Genomic DNA, 22,913 nt, shown 5'->3' on the forward strand with positions numbered 1-22,913 from the left:
TCTCATCCTCATCAAGAGATGCCTTTTTCCAGTGATAATAGTAGAAAAGAAAAAAAAAAAGCACTGTAGGTGTAAAACCTACTGAATTTAGTTATAAAATTTGGGGCTGCTTTGGGAAATTAGGAAAAAATCTACTCGTTTACAGGTGTATCTTATTGAATTTTCACTACCCATAAAAATATTTCGCTTTGTGTGTCACTTTTACTAAACTTCAAATTCATAATTCATATTTCCCATAGCAGTTTTCATATGTGATGTCTGCGTCATAATTCCACAGGGTAACATGATTTTAGGTGTTCAATAAAACTGATTCATGAAGGTTTGTGAAAGTGGGTCCCCTGTCAACTGTAAGGGCCTGAATTAAGGTAACACCGCAGCTTTTCTCGAAAATCTTTGAAGCATGTGTTACAATTATACAATTTATACATCATTCCGAAGAACAAAGCTATGCAAAGTAAAGATCTGACTTTAAGCCTTGATTCTCTTGCTCGATGAAAGGTCCTTGGAGAGAGGTCAAAGCCTATTTACACACTACATGTGCATTTCAACACACGAACAGGCAATGTAGATATACTAGGGATCTCAGTTATATATTTATATACAACTATATGCACCCTTTAGCCACATTCCCATTACATAAAGCTATATGTAGTATGTAATTAGAAGATAAATATAAGTATACGTATATACATATTGACAAGAGTCTTTTACAGAGATCACATTCTGATGTTCACTAGTGAATGCCTCTAGTGTCTGGGCCATTCAAACTGTACAACATTGAAAGTAATGTAGTATATGAAATTTGTTACAAAATCCTCTGTATTCTCATCATTAACATATCTTTACCATATATGTTTCTGAGTTTCTGTTAAACAAAACTGTTACTGATCAGAGAAGAAGATATTTCTCCAAAGTTGGATACAGTTCCTGCTTTCATTTAGGGATCATTTTGAATCTAAAAACTCTGATTAAATCAATTGTTTGGCTTTGAATTTTGAATTTAATCACAAAACATTTTTCACAACTTATATGTAGAGACAAATACAAATCATACCAGTTTGTATATTTTATTTTGATAGTGTGCCTGTTTTCTTTGCATCTGTTTTATTTCATATTTAGACTGACATGATAAGTAGTACCATTATTAAGCCCCTAAATTTCCACTAGAATTATAGTGGTCGACCAGACATTAATATCACAGTATGAAAGATGTAAAAGGTGTACAAATAAAAAAAAAAAATTAATAATATAATTCTCGATGTACGCCATGATTAAAAAAATTCATGGTATTTGAATTCAAATGATGCAAAGAGCCCACAGGAAATTAGAAATGCTGACGGTTCAAAGCATGATAATCATTTGTGATACAATGCACACCTCTTAGCAAGACATGTAAAAAGTCAGAATTTGAAGTGAAAACTTAATGAATGACACAAGTATTTTGTATCCAATAATGTTACATTTTATATGGCACTTGACTCGAATGTCTTGGAATGGAAGTGTCATAATAGTGCTGACAAGATGGACACATGCCAAGATGGTGCTGACTACACAAGTGAAGAGTTGGAAATGCAGGCAGCCAAATACAACCACTAAAATGCTAAGAGAGAGTCTGGTAAACTGGAGCCATAGTTTTGTAATTTACCATATAATGGTAGTTACAAATGTAAAAAAAGTGTACACTGGCTTCAGGCCACGCTAATTTAAGTTGTTGTTTTATAGGCTGACTACCCTAAATGACCATAAATTTCGTCCATGACTAACTTGCCTATTTTTCCTGATTCTGTGCGTTCTATTTTTTAAGAAAGGTGTTTTGAGGTTTGCTCGGAACTTGGGAGGATATTCTACTGGAAAATTTGTAAGTTTCAGCACCAGAAGTAATATTTTGTGACATTTATTGTCCTCTAAAAATGCACTTTTGTGGGCAAAATATCTTCTCCAGTGTAGGAGAAGGGTACAAATATCTGAAAATAAAAGCTATAAATCATATACACTTTACTGGAAATGTGAACATTGCCGGTATTATTTCTTGTTGAGGGCATATTTACATCAACAGAAAGCTTTGACAAAAACAGGAAAATCATAAAAATATCAAGACTGGACGAAATAAATGGGTGAATTTTCACCTTTACTTTTCTTCCATTTTTGGATTTTTTGTCGGTCTGCCGGTAAAACCTGTCAGAGAAGGTTTACAATTCCATGTACAATATGCACCTTATAAATACATGTATACATCACAGTGCTGGTTCAGCAAAAGGTCATAGGTCAAGCCTACAGTTATCTACTGGACCAATTCGAAGCGAAGGTCTATGTTGTCATGGCAATTTGGCAAGGCATAATTCTCTGTTTCAATGTGACTGAGATTGTGGACAGGCAATAAATAAGAATTAAATTCATATTTTAGAAATGTTCTAGTGCAATGAACATGTACAAGTCAATACTACTTTATGAAGTTGTTTAGTCCAAAACAACAAAATTACAGGCCATATTACAAGACTATGAGTGTACTTGAAATAATTATCTATTTTTCACCAGTCAAAACAAATAGTCCTCCTTTTGAGAACCTGGAATGAAGGAGTTAGAGAGACAGAGCTGTAGACTTTATTCGCCAGTAAGCACGGCTGTATTTGTGGCCGTCTGTTGTTGTGCTTGCTGTGGGGTGTTTGTCTCCACGGTAACAGTAGTTGGAGACCCACCATTTACAGCTGGTGGAGGTTGTTGAGTGGTGGGACTGACGGCTCCTTCACTGGAGCTGAAAACCAGAAAGGAACACATCAAGAGCATGTACTTCAGAAAGACAACATGAAACACTATTGATTTTTGACACTGGCCCCAATAGCACAGCTGGTAGAGCATCCGCTTCGGGAGGTGGTAGATCCAGGGTCAATTCTGGGTCAGGTCACACCTAAGACCTAAAAGAGGAAGTAACTTCCTCGCTTGGCCTCCTTCATCGGCATATGATTGTTAAGTACGACGTTAAACACTCACTCATTTATGTCTGCTGTGAGTTCAAATCCAGCTTATGCTGGCTCCCTCTCTCCGGTCGTACGTGGGAAGGTCTGTCAGCAACCTGTGGATGGTCGTGGGTTTCCCCCAGGCTCTGCCTGGTTTCCACCCACCATAATGCTGGCCGCCGTCGTATAGGTGAAATATCTTGAGTACGGTGTAAAACACCCATCAAATAAATAAATAAATGAATAAATCATTTATGTCACACAACCACACTACACTGTTATAAGTTCCTGTCTGTCCCTCTCAAAGCTGGATACAAAATCCACAGCAGCTGGGTTTATTTATTCCTTTGTATGATCTGTGTTTTAGGCCCTACTCAAGAATATTTCACTTTTACGATGGCAGCCAGCAGTACGGCGGAAGGAAACCCAAAGCGATCCGCATGTTCAGTTCACTAAATAACTGAATCAATTCCACCACTGATCTCGCTTGATTACCAGAAATTTTCTAATTTGGATTCATCAGCAACCAATACATTTTTAGATTTGTAATTTTCTATTTTTGATTCACTGTTGCTGGAATTACCAAAACCACTATACATCAATTACATGATTCTTGTTTTAACTTTTATTTGTTTCTTTGCCTGGTGTTTTATGCTTTACTCAGGAAGAGTTCTCTTCTAAAACTACAAAACAAAACAGTTAAAAACTTTGCAGTCCAATAGCTCCCTTTTGAGACTCACAGATGAAAAAAAAAACAGCACAAGAGGGAACTCACACATATGACTTACATGTACAAGTAGTATCAAACAGCTAACTGACTCACCCGTCCACGGGGCGGATCTCTGCAGGGGAGGTAACCTTGGAAGCTGTGGATGCCGAGAGACCGTTGGCTACAGGAGAGGCCTCTGCCCCATTTGACTGAGGCTCCACAGGAAACTCTCGTCTGCTACCCTCACTGCCATCACTGATAACCTCATCGTCATATATCCTATACCTACAACCAACACCAGACATATACAAAGTAGGACTACCCTAAATGATCTCAAATTTCGTCCACAATAGAGTATTTTTAGAGGCATATAAATGTCACAAAATATTACTTTAAGTGCTGAAACAAGACCAACTCCTCAGAATCAGAAAAAATGGACAAGTTAGTCATGGATGAAATTTATGGTCATTTAGGGTATATTCGGATTGTTGACCTTTCTTGGTTTTTATAATTGATAACCACTTATTAGGGGCATAGGTCCGACACCCATTTAGGGCTGGCTTATTAATACAAGAAGAAAAATCACACGGGGCAGACCTTGTCAGTACTCATAAAACAAGATGTAACAAACTCACGGTAGAAAATAAATACATGCACATGCAGATATTTTCAGGCAGATTTCTTAAAGACGTTTAGGCTTCTTGTAGCATACAATATACAAATATTTACATATAAGCACCTTACCTGGGTTCCTTGTGACGAAAGTTGTACGCGTGGTGGAAGTTTGGTGAAGTTTGTGTAAACAGTTCAGGAGTAGGAGTGTTAACAAGAAAACAGACAAAAACACAGACAATATGGCTGCACAGGCAGGCTGACAGACACTGACCCCTACAAAAATACATCAAGAGGCCAATAAAAACCTACTACAATTACCTAAATCCATTTTCATCTTCATATTCATGGTTTTCATCATCACTGTCCTCATCTGGAGCCACAAACACCACCTCCATCTCTATATCCCCTTGCTGTCCAACAAAAACAACAGGCATAATTTACACATTAACATAAGCAAGCCACATGACTTGTGACAGCCTTAATCTATGATCCAGCCCATGCCCATTGTACTGTTACAGAAACTGGACAAGAGCATACGGGATAACAAACTGCTAGTAGATCTATTTATTTATTTCACTGGTTTTTAATGCTGTCCTCAAGGAAATCAAATTGCTTGGAGTAAACCAATGACCTTCCCTTGGTAGCTGACAACCCTCCTGTCTCCAATACCACAGGAGAAGCAGCAAGAGCTGGATTTGAACTCACGACCTCAATGGGCAAGGGCCTGACACTTGCAGGCAGGCATTACTTTAACATCTGAGTTAGCAAGGCCTGCTGTCGAAATACACTAAGCTGCATGCCAAAGACACTGACACAATCAAGACAATAATAAAGAATAATTATTACCTTGAAACGTGTGTATTTAATGGCATGTAATTTTCAAGGCACCATACAAAGGGATATACCCTAATTCCTCAGCCTTTTCGCATATGAAAGAGCAACTTTCAGTGCAATTTATGAACATTTTTAACATGATTTTGGAGACAAACTTACATTGCAGGGATTGACCAATTTGAGGGTTTCACAAAACTTACCACTTTATCAGTCTACATGGAGTAACATCTTCAGATTGTATGCCAATAAACACCTTGCAAACATGCGAAAAAGTTGAAGAATTACAGTATCATACATAATTTTTAACGCCAAGGGGTTCTATCTTCAGCAGGAGATAAAAACCTCTCTCATACTATTCACATTAATATGCAAAACTTCATAAATACACTTGAATAATTTTTTTTAAAATGTCTTATATTTTACACACCTGTTGAGATAGTATCTGCACACCTTCCGCATGTTTGGCATTTCTCAGGTCAATTCCATTCACAGATAAAATAGCATCCCCTATAAACAGTCCGTCACATCTCTGGGCTGGTTGACCCTCGTGGATTTCTGATATTAAGATTGGTACCCCATGCTCCTTACCGCCCTGACAAAGCAAAAAAAATATTTTATACCACCAATACATATGAATATTATATAAAGAGTGTTTTACAATACATTCCCGTGATGAGCCAAGCCAGAAACAATTTGTTCAACTCAGTCCGGGAACAACAATTCCCGTGATGAGCCAAGCCAGAAACAATTTGTTCAACTCAGTCCGGGAACAACAATTCCCGTGATGAGCCAAGCCAGAAACAATTTGTTTAACTCATCCCGGGAACAACAATTCCCGTGATGAGCCAAGCCAGAAACAATTTGTTTAACTCAGTCCAGGAACAACAATTCCGTGATGAGCCAAGCCAGAAACAATTTTTTCAACTCAGTCCAGGAACAACAATTGCAATTGTCAAATTCTATACACATATCATAAGTTATAAAGATATCCACCATTCTTTGCAGTACACTAACAATGCTCAAAATCTGAGATTTGTGAAAGTCACAGGGACATTTGTTTCCCGTAGAACGATACATATAAAGCTGTACTCACGGTTATGGATAAGCCTAACCCTTCTTCTGGCCCTTTGTACAATTTGATTCTCCGCACATCACCCAACCCATGTCTCTTCTTAAGGGAATTGAAATCCTGGGAAGAAAGTCACATTATTACATGATTACACATTAAAAAATAATACACCTGTGATAGGTGAACACAATACAGCAGAACATGTATTTTATTTATTTATTTATTGTTTGTTTTCATATGAGATCCTTAATTTCTGTAAAATAATATGGAACCTACCACATACTGTGAAAACCATAAAAACAAAAATACCGAATTGTAGGCAAATTTTGTTATTGTGCACAGGCACAAAACAATGCTTAGGATCTGTTTTTAGACAAACAGGTCTTCACGTGTCACATTTACAAAAGTCGCTGTTCACTAACAATATATATGTATTATCCCAGGTTTCTAATGTGATTTGAGAGTTACATCGGTTGTCCACTGTATTTAACTACACTGAAGGCACGTCTATCCTTCGATTTTCTCAAAAACAATTCATCCGATCGACTTTACACTTGCAGGCTGAGGGACCAACGAAATGGCGTCCTTTAAGTATTTGAAAAATTGCCTATTGGGTATGCACAAAAGGCGATAATAAGAGTCCATTCAAAATGACATAAGCATATTCATAATCACAGACTTTGTGCTTTTTGTGTACTATCATGACTATGGACTAAAGTAAGATAAAGTAAGCTCCATAAACATAAATTTCTCATTATTTGGAATACAACTAATTTCATAATTCTTGATGACTGATTATAAATATTGACATGTAAAACACTGCTGGCCGATGAGCTAAAACTAAGTAATAACATAACAAATCAACAGAGATCCAGATTCTCCTAAATACCGCGGTGAAAATGCCCTTACATGTCCTGGTGGAATAGGAAGCCTCTTCTTTCGACTGGTCCGTCCCCGACAGGCCCTAATCACAGTCTTATGTCTGTGCAGGTGGATTTCTGCCTCTAACTGGTTCCATAGTTTGTCATGCTCAGCCCCCTTCATATCACGCCCCAGGAGTTGAATCTGCTGTATTCTGGGGAAAGGCAGACAGCAAAATATGGAGAACATGTGAAAGTAAATGTAACAGTAAATGTACATGTATGTAAGAAATGCATTAATGCCACAAATTACATGTACTTATTGCAAATAAAACCGAAAGTAAAACTAAATTTGTCATCAGTAGTCAAGCCCTTTCAATAGGCAACACCAATTACATTTTTTGTTCTATGGGCGAGTCGACATTGAAAAATTAAATAAAAATAAAATTAACAACCCATGTTTTTATTTAGCCCAATCTTATTGTCTTGTTTCATGATCTTCCTGCTTTACAAGGCATTTCAATCATGCAAATAGGTTTTTAACACGAATAATTACTCAGAAAATTCACATTTCCCACTAATTGTTTTTATTTTCATACCCTCCTCTGACAGATGCTTCCTGCAATGTCTGCCCATAAAATAAAAATTTTCACTTGCGTGGTCTTAATAACTCCAGTATAAAATTCATTTGCAAATACTGTAGCACACATGTGGAAGGTTTAGAATATTCTTCAAAATCTTGTCATATAACATGCACTCAGTGATAGAAATAGAGCTGCAGCAATTGTATATTAGGCTACATAACCTACAAGCAACAAAATATATTCTGTAGTGTATAAGTTTGACACAAACATGAAAGAATGTCAAACAAATGTTCTGTTGGCTGCTGGCACAACATACCTGCCGGCAAGTTCTTTGTCTAAGTATTTAGCAGCTAGCCTTGCACCATATACTTCTCCCTGAAGAGCCAGGATGTACTGACGCAGTTCATGGTTTTCTTTTCGCAGTTCTTTCATTTCAGCGTCAAGTCTTGCCATACTCATCATGTCAGCTTTCCTACTGTCCATTTCATCTTCCTTTTGTAACAAAATTTAATGTCCTACATGTAATTATTACACTTTCACACACTATTACCTGCACATATCCATAAAAAATGTTTAGGTTGAGGATAAATAATTTAGAAATTGTGCTGAAAGTACCAGAATTAAAACAATAATTAAAAGGTTCGAAGATCAATGAAAAGAATTAAGGCTGACTATAGCCAAAAGAAAACAAATCAACAAAATACATGCAAATCGTACATTTGGAAATTTTCAACCAAAGAACGTCCTGGCCATGATAGGCCAAGACTGGGGTTGTATGACATAGTATAAATATATAAAAGAATTTGCTTTCTTTCAATACATTGTCACAAAAGTACTAGAAAATGTTTGTGAAAATTTAGTTTGACAAAACATTATGTACCATGCTGATGGATTTTCTAAAAATATCATGAGAATGAGTTTATTTTCTTGTACAAGAAACAAAGAAAACTTGCCAAAAAGAATCTTTCACATATTTCTACACATGTAGTACTTGGGAACGTAATCTTCATGATCAGGTTAATCAACAACTGCTTTCTTACAGCATAAGAACACATTTCTGTTCGAGACAATGGATGCAAACAAAAAGGTGTGGTTGTGCATGAGTGTCTATGTAATATAATGGATTAGATCTACTGTGAAGTATTTGCAACAGCACAAGAGGATGGGAGACTAAGCGCTGAAAAGGGGTGAATAGATGGTAACACAAACAAATGGGTGTCTGGGTAAAGAGATAGACAAGCCACGACCAAATATCACTACAGGTCTGGAATTTCTTATGTGAAACACAATATTACAACAGCATCAACAGTTATCCTACCAGCTTCCTCTTGATGGCGTCTGAGTCAACATCCACACCTTTTGATTGGTGCAGCTGTAACTGTGAAGCATGAAGTTGCAGAAGGACATTATGTAGCTCTTTCTCCACCACAGTCTTTGCAGCTCGAACTTCAACTAAATCTGATCTCAAATCCACAAGTTGGGCCTGTAAGACAATACCAGGAAATATGGATTAAATAACACTTCATCTATTCTGCTTCACTGACTTGAACATGTGATCTAAAATGTCTATTATATTTGCACATGTTTTCTAAAGCACACTGACAAGCTGTTACATATACCAGACAAGAATCTGGACAAACACAACCAGGATGGACTGAACCCAGGGACATTATATCAGAAACAAACAACACCAATAATGGATCAGACAAAATCCACCATGGATTGTGAATGTCACAAATGGGTGTACCACGAAACAGCACATCAGACGTAAGCCAGACTAAAGTATCAGCCACCCATGTTAAAGAAAACTTTCAGATAGTGGTTTCATTTCCCACTGCAGAATGCACAGTAGCAAAACAAAATAATTGGTGTAACATTGGTGTAAACGTAAGAGAATCAGTTTTCCTGGATTTCAGTAAAAAATTTCAGATTTCTAAGAATATCCTTGCCACTGGTGTTTCTTTTACTAAAAAAAAAAAGACTCTATATCTGTTCTCAACAAATCTAGTGCTCATTCTCATATTTGTCGTATTGAAATATGGCTTAAGTTGGTCCCAAATTAATGCTTGTTCTGCAGGTTGGCACTGGTGCACATATACATAAATGCTTTCAGTGATCCAAGAAAACACAAACTATAATTGTCTGTCACTACAAAAAGTATCAAAGGATAAATTTATTTATTTATTTATTTATATGAGGGCAGCCAGCATTATGGTGGGAGGAAAGCAGACAGGGCCCAGGGTAAACCCACAACCATCCGCAGTTTGCAGGCAGACCTTCCCATGTAGTATGCTCATTTTTCGGGTGCAAACGCACTGGATTCATAGCCCTCTCATACACACACTGGCTTTGAACTGGTATACTATTCCATTAACTTCGCCATGAACTTATATTCCGCGAAATGACATTAAGCCATATTCATTAATTCATTCAAATTTCTTGTAACCTAATCTCTATCTGGACCATGTAAATTACTACTGCTATATTAAGGAAGCATGTTGGATAACAGCCATTTTATTCGGCTCACACAGATGAAAGTTCTCCTTGAAAGCCAGTATATTACTTTCCTTCTAATTTATTTATTGGATCGGTGTTTTACGCTGTGCTCAAGAATATTTCACTTATATGACGGCGGCGAGCATTATGGTGGGAGAAAACCGAGTAGAGCCCTTGGGAAATTTTACTTCAGATGATCAGCAGTAAAGAGTTCAGTGGGGTATATTTAGGGTTGTGCATTAATCCTATTATAAGCAATAGCTTACCAACAAATCGGGTAGTCACAAGGTAAGAAACTATCAATCAGTAAAATATTTACTTAGGAATGAAACTGAAATCCAAAATTAAGTCTGCTGTCTTTTAGCCAGCTGTGTAGAGGCTAAATGTACTTACAATTCAGTGAGGGGGAAAAATGACCTCAGAATGCAAATCAACACGTAAATATTACCCTAGTCTGGCCGTTACTGAGGTGTCGCACACGCATTCGCTTCTTCCGTTTACAAAATAAGAAATGTAACTGATTGACAGCTACGTGTTGTTGTTGCACATTACCTCAAGTTTGGCATTCGACTGGAACACCGTCTGGGACTTGTGACACAGTTGAGCAAACGCCGCACTCAGTGCGGTCATTTTCTGTCTGCCTTCAAAGGTTAGTTCACATTGGTCCGGGTCTATTTCTCCAAGCAGCAAATCGAGGTCTACAAAGGCCTTGTCAAATTCTTTTTCAAGAATTTCCAGCCACCGAAATGACAACGTAGCAGCCATTTTCGTTGATGAGATTGACACAGAGTCATCATTTCAAAGTTATTCGATGGTTTCGTATCCACGGGAGATAATTCTGGCTGACTTCACGCGGCCACTTCCCTTTGCTGTTAAACATTGTCATATAGCCCTTTGCTTAATTATTATCCGCAGATCTATACGATATCCACACTTCATGCGCGAGGATTTTATATGACATTTGGTAAAATCACCGCTTAAGGAAAAACAATAAACAAAAGCAAAAACCATAAACAAGTTTAGTGCAGGCCATGAAACGTGCAGTATGCACACATTCCACAGATCAGCAAAGTACACGTGCCTGTTCTGAGTTGTATCATTGTGTAGGGTCTTGTTTACTTCATTGGTACTCTACACCGTACTCAAAAATACTTCACATATACGACGTCGACCAGCATTATGACGGGAGGAAACATGACAGAGCACGAGGGAAACCCACGACCATCCGCAGGTTGTTGCATACCTCCCAACGCACTGTATTAAGCTTTTAAATACATTAACCCGCATTGTTATTCACACATAGGCCGTCAGTCCAGCATTATAAATCTTGCACACCTTGCGTAGTACTGCTATGAAGAAATTTTTCATTTCATTTTATTTCTTCTGTCGAAAACACAACATTTGAATCGTAACCTATATGTCGGACTGTTCTTTTACACTGAATCACAGAGAGAGTATTGTCACCGCTACAAGACACGATATTTCGTGTGAGAGGTGTTTGGAACAATGCTTTGAATATGCAGCTGTACTTTTGTATAGTTTGGGTTTTTTATGCCGCATGTTGCGGTGATTTTTGGCAAACTGGCTATCACAAGTTGTACATTTCTTCAGGATGACTTGCATGGAATCCGGCTCTGTTCTGATTACAATCCGAAATAGCGATCTTCCACAGACGATTAAAATATTCAGGCGACAGACTGTGTAAAATTCGCTGTACTTTGAATGTGCTAATGACAGCAACAACGTCACAAGTATCCGAGAATATATATATATACACGTACGACACACCATGGATGATATCAGTGCTTGGAAGATAGATTGCAGTTGGCCACATATGGAATTTCATCTTTTCTATTGTTTCTTTATCTTCAAATTTCACTAAACACTTGTAACAATTGTAATAATTCGTATTTGAACTCTGTAACTTTATAGGCCTGTATGAGTGTACTATGTGACACATATACATTTATTATACAAACTCGATATGTCATTGATAACAACTTACTGAAAGCACAAATTCATGGCAGAAAATCATGCACTAAAAACAGGTTTAAATCAAACTGCATGAAATATGGTCGACAAATATAAGACCACACAATTCTCTTGAGTTTGGTAATATCTGGAGTAAGAAATGGTATCTATATATTGTTCCGATGAGATTTACCGCTATCTGAATTATAAAGTATGGCCATTACGTGACCTCCATTTCCTCTAATCTTCCCTACACGTTATCTCCATGGCCTTGTTACGTGGTATCTCCAAAAGTACACATTTTGTTACCATGGTGACCGTATAGCTTTCATCCCAGTCCAATGGATCCACTGAAAAACAGAACAAAACAAATTCAATTTACAACATTATAAGGCTTGTATTTATTTATTGGACTCTTTTCTAACGCGGCTTAAGACATACTCAAGAACTGACCACCAGTACGATGGCGGAAGGGGCGTGTCGAGGCCAAGTGATTATGCCGCTCACCTTTCAATCGCTAGGGCTCACAAGGTGTGGGTTCAAACCTGTTCAGAACTGGACTGGAAATTTGTAGATTCCCATGTTTTCACTGTTCATGAGGCCATGATGACAATAAGCTGTCTACGACGCTCGTGTGGCGGTTCGCACAGTCTCTTGTCTTCCATCATATATCTGTACATCACTTGAGAAGCCTCCGTAGCCGAGGTGGTTAGCATGCCAGCACGGCGCAATGAACCAGGAGCCTCCCACCAATGCAGTCGTTGTGAGTTCCATGCGGGGTCATGCTGGCTTCTTCTCCCGCCGTGCATGGAAAGGTCTGCAGTAAACCTGCTGATGATCTTGGGTTCCACGGGCTCTGACCGGTTCCTTCACACCATAATGCTGGCCGCCGTCGTATAAGTGAAATATTCTTGAGTATGGCGTTAAACACTAATCAAATAAATAAATAAATGTACATTACACATGAGAAATTTCATCAATAATTCTTCAAAGATGACAATTCCTGACATCCCATCTCACAGCATGCACTATTTGTAAACTATATACAAGCCGTATCAGCCTTTAGGAGGCATATGCGTTTCGGGGCCCTATCTTAACTCGAATTAGACAAATGCATGTAATTAGAAATAAGGTAGGACAACTTGATATTTGAGGTGTTCCATATATATATATATATATATATATATATATATATATATATCGCTAAACTTCCGAATTTCGGGTTCTCGACCTTTGCTGTTTCGTGTTTTCGTGCTTCGCCCTTTTGTCTTTTCGCATTTCGACATTTTATCTATAAAGTCGAAAGTAAGAAAACGCAAGTGGCCGCAAGTGGCTTCCATATTTATGAAGTCTGGTGAACTTATTTACATCCCTGCCAGTTCGATTATCATGTCTCACGTGTTCTTGAAACAGGGGAGGTAACAACGGCACACACGTTTTCCGACAGTATTTCACTCAGTCATGTTCCTTTGGTTGAACGTACTGTATAGTTATTACATTGTCTCGCAAAACCGCTGGACCAATTTTAGTGAAATGTTACATATGGATTCCCTGCATGGTTAGCATTAATTTTGATCAGAGTTATGACATAGATCAAAGTTTGCGTTAAATTTGTCAACTCTTCTGAATATATGATTAGGCGTACATGATTGAACAGCACGTTGCAAAAAACGTTAGCAATTCAACTCTTTCAAACACAGCGTCTCTAATAAATCCTGGAGAATCATAATTTATCAAAATTTATTTTGTTGTTCATTTTGTGCTGGACCCCAGAGTTGGCAAATATACTCATATGTATAATTATAATTACAAATTGCTTGTCCTTCTGTGGACGACCTAAGGGTGTAGGACTTGCCACTCTCTGGCTTTATCTTAACACGTCCGTCAAGCACCATCACTATGACAGGGGAATCTGAAAAACAAGATCAAAATGAGATACTACCGGTACTTTTCGTGTTAATAAAACAGATTTTGCAGAAATAAATTATAAAAGCGCCATTCTTAATTTTAGATATAATGTTGGCTATGTATACGCACGGTAATAAACTTTCGAGAAAGAGCATAAGAAATGTTTTGCTGATCATGTAATGGTATAAAGAATTACAACTTTATATTAGTATCGTTTAATCGAATTTTAGGAATGTTCCAGGTGGATGAGGGAAATCAGTTTTCAAGTCGTGTAAGATGCCAGTCTACAAGTTGTCGATAATCAAAAGAAGAGATTCCTTCCTTCATAGTTATAGATGAGCTTACTGACATGGTTTCTCCATTTCAGGAGTGATGAGTGATATATACGAATGTCTCTTTCTAAAGAGATAACCTTATCTACTTGGTTTTGCGATATAAATTGTCGGTTAATTAAGCCTGAATATATACTGACCTGAAACCTGATTGAAGTCGACTCGAGCGCGTCGTTCATATTTGTTCACGTTAGACACCAGGACCAAATCATACAACACTGCCAAGGAACAACCACCGAACACTTCAGTCCTCTTTAGTACTTTGGCCAAAACCTGCAAGTAAAATTCATTATAGTTTTTGAGTCATTTATTTCTCAAGCTACCATTATATCTCCATATCTGATCCTCCGCAATGTTAAGTAGTTAGCCAGTTTTCTAGCCATCGTTCTTGTCATTATAATTATACATAGCCATTGGAATTTAACAGTATCTGTGAGCTGTTCATCGTCCTGGCAAAACCGCCTCTGGCTCAATGACCTCCAGAATATCACGTAAAAGGAACAGTAAGGTTAATTTCGGAAAGAAATATGGATACTACCTCCAGCTGAAATTCTGCAGGTAGCAGCCTGTACAAGTCGCTTTGAAGAAAATCTGCACGTCGTTCCCACATCTTTTGTCGGTTTTGCCAGGGTTCCAATGCCCTCTGTCGGCGCTCCTGTATATTGTTCGATAGAGATAGTAAAAATGATTTGTTGGTATATTTTCCATGTGGGCATTTTAAAAGAAAGTGTTTGGGAATTAATACACGTTAAATTCGGTCATCTCTTCGTGATGAATGGCATGGTAAAGTTCCCCTCAATACACCAGCCTTTTTTTATTTTGCTAATTATAATTAATCTGATAATTTTATGCGTAAATCACTTAAACGTGATACCTAACTAATTAAATTTAACACGTGTTTCTTTTACTCGTCAGTATTAGAAAATTAAAAAATTAGCACTTTTTCTTTTTCAGTCAATAAATTAGGAATATCTCTCCCAACAAACCCTTCAAAGAAAAGAATGGTGGCTTGCCAAAGCTGAGAAAATTTTTCCTTCTATATAATATAGGCCAACAGAGAACTGTACTTGTTTGAATAATGAATTCTTATAGCATTGCGTTCTCACTGTTGTGCAATATACCGTACTGAAAGCACTGTTGGCATATATAATTACCATGTCCATTGTCTCTGCGATATGTCTGAGTCGGATAGGAATCACTTCACAGCACGTTATGGCTTGAAGTCTGTAGCAGCTTTTATGTCCAAGACGTAAACCTTCAACAGACGCACTTGTTTTTGATGAATTTGTAACACGTGACATTTTCACTGAATTAGTATACTACAGTGATGAAAATCTGTTGGCATCCAGAACATGGTAAGGAGAAGAGCAACCTGAAAGGTGACTGATGGCTAAGGGAAAAGGTCAAGCGGAAATGTCACTGATTGGCTGAGAGTGAAAGATTTGCTATTCAAGGTCGCAAGTTTTGCGCGCGCCACAACTGAGGGGGAGTAATTCAATAATTTAGGCCTAAGCTGTGCAGCCTCTAACGCCAATGCTTGCCTTGTCAATGAGGATTGTAGGACAACTTCTAACGTTGCAGTACTCAGTGTTAATTAACCGGGTGTAAACCCCTGAGTCGCCATTAAGTTGTATACCTCATTTTGATTTAATCTATGAAAATCTATATATTGCAGCTAACTAATGTCGATTCCATTTCCCTTCAAAAATGTCAAAACGGATCCTCAAGTTTGTATTTCTTCAATTGTGATAATCCACACTAATTCCACAATAATATCACAGTTTCAACTTTTAAAAATCGCACACACCAAAATTTGCACACACCACTTATTTTCGTACTTATAGAACAGCAACACTCGATCCTCAGCCCTAGATATTTCATGCAGCTTTAGATGACCAAATATGAGCAAAACGTTATGACTATTCTTTACAAAGGTCCAGAAATGTGGTAATTATAACAACTTCACAAGTTTAGCTGATTAATATGCAAAAATACCGTAGGTATAGATTTGAAAAGTTCAAAAGCCAAATCAGAGTAGCAATGCTCATCTGTGCTCAACTCCATACATTTCCTTTTACTAGGTTTAGAGATAAAGTGGTGACAAAAATTGTCGATAGTTAAGCCAGTTAAGCTGACTGATATGCACATTAGTACAAGGATAGACCTGAAAGGGTCAAAGTCACAATGATCATCTCTCCAAAGAGTTCATGAATTTCCTTTGAATTTGGCAGATATATGGCACTGATAAAGATGCAGACAGACAGACCGACAGACAGACAAACCGACATGGCCATGGTAATACTCCTTAGTCCCATATGAAGAGATTGAGAAGTAAAAGGAATATTTATAAGCTGTACTTAAATTATTTTCGTGCAAAAATTTACTTGTTTTTTTTTGTTTCAATACTCAAATGCATATAAAGTAGCTAATTTATTAAAATAAGCTATTTGCAATTCATATACATGTACATGTATATATGCATGTACGCCACGTAAAACCCAAATACAAACCTTTTTCATTGAAGGCTACAGGTTCGTAATCTGTATTGAACTCGACAAGGATCACGTCATCTCGTTTGACTCGTACCCTGTAATCGTGGAATTTCACCAGTCAACATCAAATAACAGCTACCTTATCATAACACGAAGACATAGGATACGATGGCATGCTTCATTTACACATCATAGTGAAGGTCTACATTCTTAAACAGTTATACTGTTATCAAAGGGTTCTTTGTCTCATTAATCTCTCCTTTAGCATACAGTAAGTGTGTCTTAAAAGCTTCTTAATTGCTTTAAGTATACTTGTCAGACAAGATGACTAAATGCACCAATCTGAAGTGTCAATCAAGAGCTTGGGAAGCATAATTATTTCTTCCTTTTTTATTTTTTATTCTGATGTTATCGACTGTCAACACACGAAAGAATTCATCTGCTTAACCCATTTAGTATATAGGACATAGGTATATGGTGACGTCACGTACATATATTTTTCACTGCTGTTTGTTTGCGATGACGATTTGTATGACACACGTTTCTTATTTACGGACAACTCCATTTAAATAGGCTGTGCGGACGGTTTTTGCGCAAAATATCCATATTGGCAAATAAAATCAATTTTTGTGCATTTAGCTAGACTTATAGCTCAAATTACTCCCTTTCAATAGATATCAGACTCGTAAACCTGTACTAAATTTTTTGCTAAAATGATTCTAAAGTTTGAAAAAGTTATAATTCGACCCACTTTATGATTTTTAGGAAATTTAACGGTAACGCACCCCCACGCGAGACTGATATTTTGTAAAAGGTAATTATTTGGGCTATTCATTTGTTTGAATTTGTGCTGATGGATTTTTTGCCAAAGATGTCCCATTCAGCCCCTTCAAGTTAACAGCAGACACGGATCCATGGATGCTGAAAACAAACTTTATCTTGCATATTACAAGGTTTTCATGAAAAACTAAACCCCCTATTCAAATGCTGTCATCTTGAATATCTTAACACCTTCATACAATTCGAACAACATGCAACATTCGATCACGTTAAGGATAAGCCTTATTGTTAAGTTATCAGCGAATGTAGTGTGCACGTGTACAAAATTTAGAAACAGTTTTCTTTCGCTGATGTATTTTTTCATACCTTTTTTATTTATTTATTTATTTGATTGGTGTTTTACGCCGTTCTCAAGAATATTTCACTTATACGACGGCGGCAAGCATTATGTTGGGAGGAAACCGGATAGAGCCCGGGGGAAACCCACGACCATCCGCAGATTGCTGACAGACCTTCCCACGAACGGCCGGAGAGGTACATACCTTTTCAAAACACGCGTTTAATTAAATATTAACACACAAGCCTGTGTAGCTACCATTAAGATGATAAAATCACTCACAGATTAGCGGATGTCATTTATAAAGTGTTTTTAGGTAAAGTATTATTTTTGGCTGGTGCTGGGGTATAGTGCCCGCTACCTCTTATTTTTTTAGGCAGCCCCGTTGGCCGAATGCTGTATATGATTGTTGTTGACGTGTGTTCTTGGCGAGTATGTTTTGGTGCCGAACTCTAAGGTTACCCGGAGTGGCCAGTTTTCATTACTAGAATTCGTGCTTCAGTCACCCACAAAGTGTAAATCCCCAATAACAATAACATTGTTGGTTCATCACAATGCTAATAACGACGATCAGGTGATTTTCTTGAGCTTTTTTAACAGCATCAGCCTCTATCTGCTCACCTTCCCCTGAGGACGATGTATAGCAGTACGGGAGGGTCTCCCTGATCCATTATAGTGGATTTCTGCGGGTACAGCACCACCAGATCCTTCTCCATCGTCAGTATTAGCGTCTTCAGAGCAATATCGCTCCAGCCTTCGAATACAGATACCTATTTAAGTACAAAGAAAGAAAATAATACATATAAAATAAAAATATAAAAAGAATGAAGGAGTAATTATTTATTTACTTGTTGTTTAACGTCATTGTGTCTTCATTTATACCATGGCGGTCAAGATTTATGAAAAAAGAGAGCTAAAACAAAGGAATGTAAACTGTATCCAATTTAAGCTTCAATGAACGAAGAGAATGCTAGAATCAACAAACTCCTTGTCCAAGAGCAGGATTGAAACCGCACCTTGTGTGCCCTATAACGTGTGAAAGCCCCCCCCCCCCCCCATAACACCCCGCCCCCCAAAGAATAAGTAAGCGAAACACAATAGAGATCCTAGCTGCATGTAGAAACTACAAGCTCAACTTGTAACTTCTAACTATAGGTCTCTAATAATGTAGACATAAAAGGAAATTTTGAACACTGAGCTTTACATGTAAAAAAAATGATCATTGTAAAATGAAATTTTGCTTTACCAGGAAGACGTTTAGGAAATAGATACTTCCTAAAACTAAAATAAAATTTTGCTTTACCCGGAAGACGTTTAGGAAAAAAATACTTTATTAAAACTAAAATAAAATAATGTTTTACCAGGAAGATACTTAGGAAATAAATACTTTATTAAAACTATTATACTGTACTCTTAGAAATCAGACTATCACTTGCGTTAGCAAACATCAACCTTTATCGCGCAGAAAGTCAGCACCTTCAACTGCTTATAAATCTATGTGACAAAACAGAGTAATCTGCGACCAAGATAAGGGGAACAAACAATTTTCTTATTTAACCTACTTTTAACCATACTAGTGCTATGCCAGTCTGTCACATCATCATTGGCTAACTTGCATATTTACTTTCCTTCCTTTGTAGTTAGACACTGAACATTCCTTACACTTCTCATGGTTTTCAAGCAGAGACGGCGTAACATCTTGGGTCTGTCCACGTCAGATGACGTCGGAAGATATTTCTGCCGAACAAACCAGTCTAACAGTTCCATACTGACATAACCCTGCGTGTACTTCCGGATGACTTCCTTCTTCAGCAAAATCAACTCACAGCTGAAGACAACCAAAAGCATGTTATATCATGGGCTAGAGGAGCATGTTAGTATATCAGCTTGACAAAGTGGGCTCTTTACTGTTGTTTCAGGCGCATAGCAACACCTAGCAAACTCTAGCAAAAGAATCCCATGCTCTCTTCTCACAATGATTAAATTTAACCGTTTAAATCAACGCTGAAACTTGTGTTTTCCATCTTCATACATCTCAGTGTTATTGATCGCAGGTTGTTCTGAATCCAAGATGTTGAATATTCATAACCGTGACACATTCATAGAGAATATCCGATACTTTGTGTTTGAATAGTGTGCCGGTATGTAAAAATAAAAGTGTTCTTACATATGTATGTAAGTACATATGGATAGATTACAGAGACAATCAGTGACTCACACCAGACACTTACTCAGTTAGGGCCCGTACACTTGCTGTGCACGGTACATTATACAAAGCGGACACTTCTCCGAAGAACTGACCCTGGGATAAGGTTGCTATGGTGACCTCGTCATGTTCTGACACCACTTCAACGAGACCTTTTTTGATGATGTAAATACCAAGGCCATCCGAACCTGAAAAACATCAAGTTACTTCAAGCGAATTGTAACAGCTTTTGTCCTTGGAAACAGGTGTTCGGTGTATTTGTGTGACAAATCTTATTAGTCATTATTAGAAAATAAAGTGTGAGGGAAACTCTATACTACTGTCGTTGTGTAGGTGAACACTCCTAGCTGCAGACAATTAAAGCCAACAAAATAGTGCTCTTAGCGAACAAAAAGAAGAATTATTGCCTTTCAAATATGTCAAAGACCTTCGATGGATAAAATGTTGACTTTAATAGGACAAGAAATGAAGACATAATTTGTTAGAGGACGTTTTAAAGGTAAAAGAAAAAATATATATATATATAAAATACATTGTAACTCTTCTGGCTAGAGCCTTTACTTTTACTACTATACATTTCCTCCTTATGACTGTATATATCATACCATCTTTCTGAGAATAGAGGGTAATCATATTCAATAAAATGAATATTAGTATAGACATAAATAGGGGCCTCCGTGGCTCAGTCGGTTAACGCGCTAGCGCAGAGTAATGACCTAGAAGCCTCTCACCAATGCGGTCGCTGTGAGTTCAAGTCCAGCTCATGCTGGCTTCCTCTCCGACCGTAAGTGGGAAGGTCTGCCAGCAACCTGCGGATGGTCGTGGGTTTCCCCCGGGCTGTGCCCGGTTTCCTAACATCATAATGCTGGCCGCCGTCGTATAAGTGAAATATTCTTGAGTACGGCGAAAAACACCAATCAAATAAATAAATAAATAAATAAGAGATAAATATAAATTATGAATTACGAAAAACTTACAATGCCAGTACTGCTATGGTACCGGTAAACGCTATGATTTGTAATTATTCCTGTCTTATAGGACAGTTTTACTTAAATATCTATTTCCAAGTGGACTCACGCTTTAAAAAAATATCCCTGGAAGCTTTAACTTTCATCTTTCGCAATGTAGTTACAAGCTCTTCTATGACATTCTCGTCTTCGTCTATAGCTCCTTTCAATGGTTGCTGTGACAGGCAGTTGATGATGGCGTCCACGAGAACGAATTCTTTCTGCAACGGTTCACATGATCAAGTAGTGCAGTATTTGGTTATCGCGTTAAGCCCAGATAAAGACACAAAACTTCATTGTTAATTCAAGTCATACAGAGCAACACAAAGAACAATCAATTAATGTTTTAACATATCGGTATTTTTTTATCAAGTTTAGTTTTGAAAAGTTTCAGTGTGCACATCGGCGTGGGCCTTATATGGTACTGAAAAACGGACAATTCGCTGTTGATGTAAAAAATAATTACGGCAAACTGACATTTATTTTTAAGTAGCTACACATACTTCAATACTTTAAGGTGTAGTGATACGCGGAGCTAATTTTTAAGTGGGGACTCCTTTTAATGATGTATGATTTGGGAAAAACTTGAAACTCTTTTGAAGAGACAGCATACTTTTAAATTGGTAGATGAATCATTTTCGCTACTTCCCTTGTCCTGCTTTGAGTCTCCACTCCCCATTTTCATCTAAATCGTGCCAATCTTAACAGAAATTGACGGATTTATGAGATTTAGATCGACGGTACGAAATGTTATATGTTTGGAAAAGCTCATCGAAACATGCAAGTGAAACTGACTCCACCTGGCGGCGTTGAATCAAGGGGAGTTATGCACAGCGAACATTCAAACTCTTATGGAGTTGCCTCCCCTGATCTAAATAATTATGCCACGGGTATCATTTATATCACCAACAATCAAAAAACAAACAGAAAGCCATCATCAATCACTATATATGCCGACCACAAATCGTGACCTATTTTCTGCTACCAAAACTCCAGTGTGACTGGTAACTAGTTAATCCTATGTTTGGCGGACTGGAATTGTTCAACAGGTTGCTTTTCATGCATGTATATTGACTCTATCTTTCGTGGAGATTCCCAGTGCCGCATTGCATAAGTAGCTTTTTTCAAATAAAAATACCTATAAATCTGTTTTTTTCTGCGAGTCACCTATATTCAGCTGTCTGTAAAATCAGTCATACTCGCTACCAAAATCTCACAAGCTCTACACATCCCTAAGTTGGAGGTTCTTATTCTTGCAAAGAAAATAAAGTTAGAACGCTTTTCTAGTTAATAATGTTAAACCCAATGACCTTTGTTTCGACACCAAGAACTAATTGCCTCGGGTGACGTCATAATTATTCGGAGACAAATGGCATGCTGGAAATGCGAGAGTAATTTGTTTTACAGTAGGTACACCAACATGTGGTTAGGACGAACTGCATCCATTAACACAGCTTTCATTACTGATCATATCTCGACTATATCGACTACATTGTTTTCTATTACAAAATTTTCTGACATGCAACTTTAAAATCATTTGGTCGTTAGACTATATGCTACAAGATATAAGACATAATTCATCTATTAAGCTTATATTATACCAAAACCTGTAAATAATTTCAAATATGGCAGTGTGAGAAACAGGGTCGATATAATCTTTGGAAAGAGCTGTCACTTTCCCTGAAAACATACTTGCCGTCGAAACAGTTTAACATTATGAATTAGAAAAAGTGTTCTAACTTCTTTTTCTTTGCAAGCA

General features: G+C 37.5%; 2 protein-coding genes across 2 annotated transcripts; both read right to left on the reverse strand.

Moving 5' to 3' along the window:
* Positions 1-1,234: 1,234 nt before the first annotated feature.
* LOC135468828 (Golgi-associated PDZ and coiled-coil motif-containing protein-like) lies at positions 1,235-11,241 on the reverse strand. The gene is made up of 9 exons (XM_064747272.1): positions 10,674-11,241; positions 8,944-9,108; positions 7,942-8,117; positions 7,091-7,256; positions 6,206-6,301; positions 5,540-5,704; positions 4,597-4,688; positions 3,778-3,948; positions 1,235-2,752 (listed from the first exon to the last, which is right to left on the reverse strand). The coding sequence occupies exons 1-9, from the start codon at positions 10,884-10,886 to the stop codon at positions 2,602-2,604; spliced, it is 1,395 nt and encodes a 464-aa protein (XP_064603342.1). The 5' UTR covers positions 10,887-11,241; the 3' UTR covers positions 1,235-2,601.
* Positions 11,242-12,332: 1,091 nt separating this feature from the next.
* Positions 12,333-21,920, reverse strand: LOC135462151 (uncharacterized). Its single transcript, XM_064739529.1, has 11 exons — positions 21,768-21,920; positions 21,225-21,375; positions 20,173-20,335; positions 19,604-19,769; positions 18,563-18,711; positions 16,843-16,919; positions 15,487-15,587; positions 14,871-14,987; positions 14,473-14,605; positions 13,903-14,004; positions 12,333-12,442 (listed from the first exon to the last, which is right to left on the reverse strand). The coding sequence occupies exons 1-11, from the start codon at positions 21,837-21,839 to the stop codon at positions 12,333-12,335; spliced, it is 1,341 nt and encodes a 446-aa protein (XP_064595599.1). The 5' UTR covers positions 21,840-21,920.
* Positions 21,921-22,913: the final 993 nt, after the last annotated feature.

The sequence above is a fragment of the Liolophura sinensis genome, chromosome 1 (assembly GCF_032854445.1).
Source record: "Liolophura sinensis isolate JHLJ2023 chromosome 1, CUHK_Ljap_v2, whole genome shotgun sequence".
Lineage (NCBI taxonomy): Eukaryota > Metazoa > Mollusca > Polyplacophora > Chitonida > Chitonidae > Liolophura > Liolophura sinensis.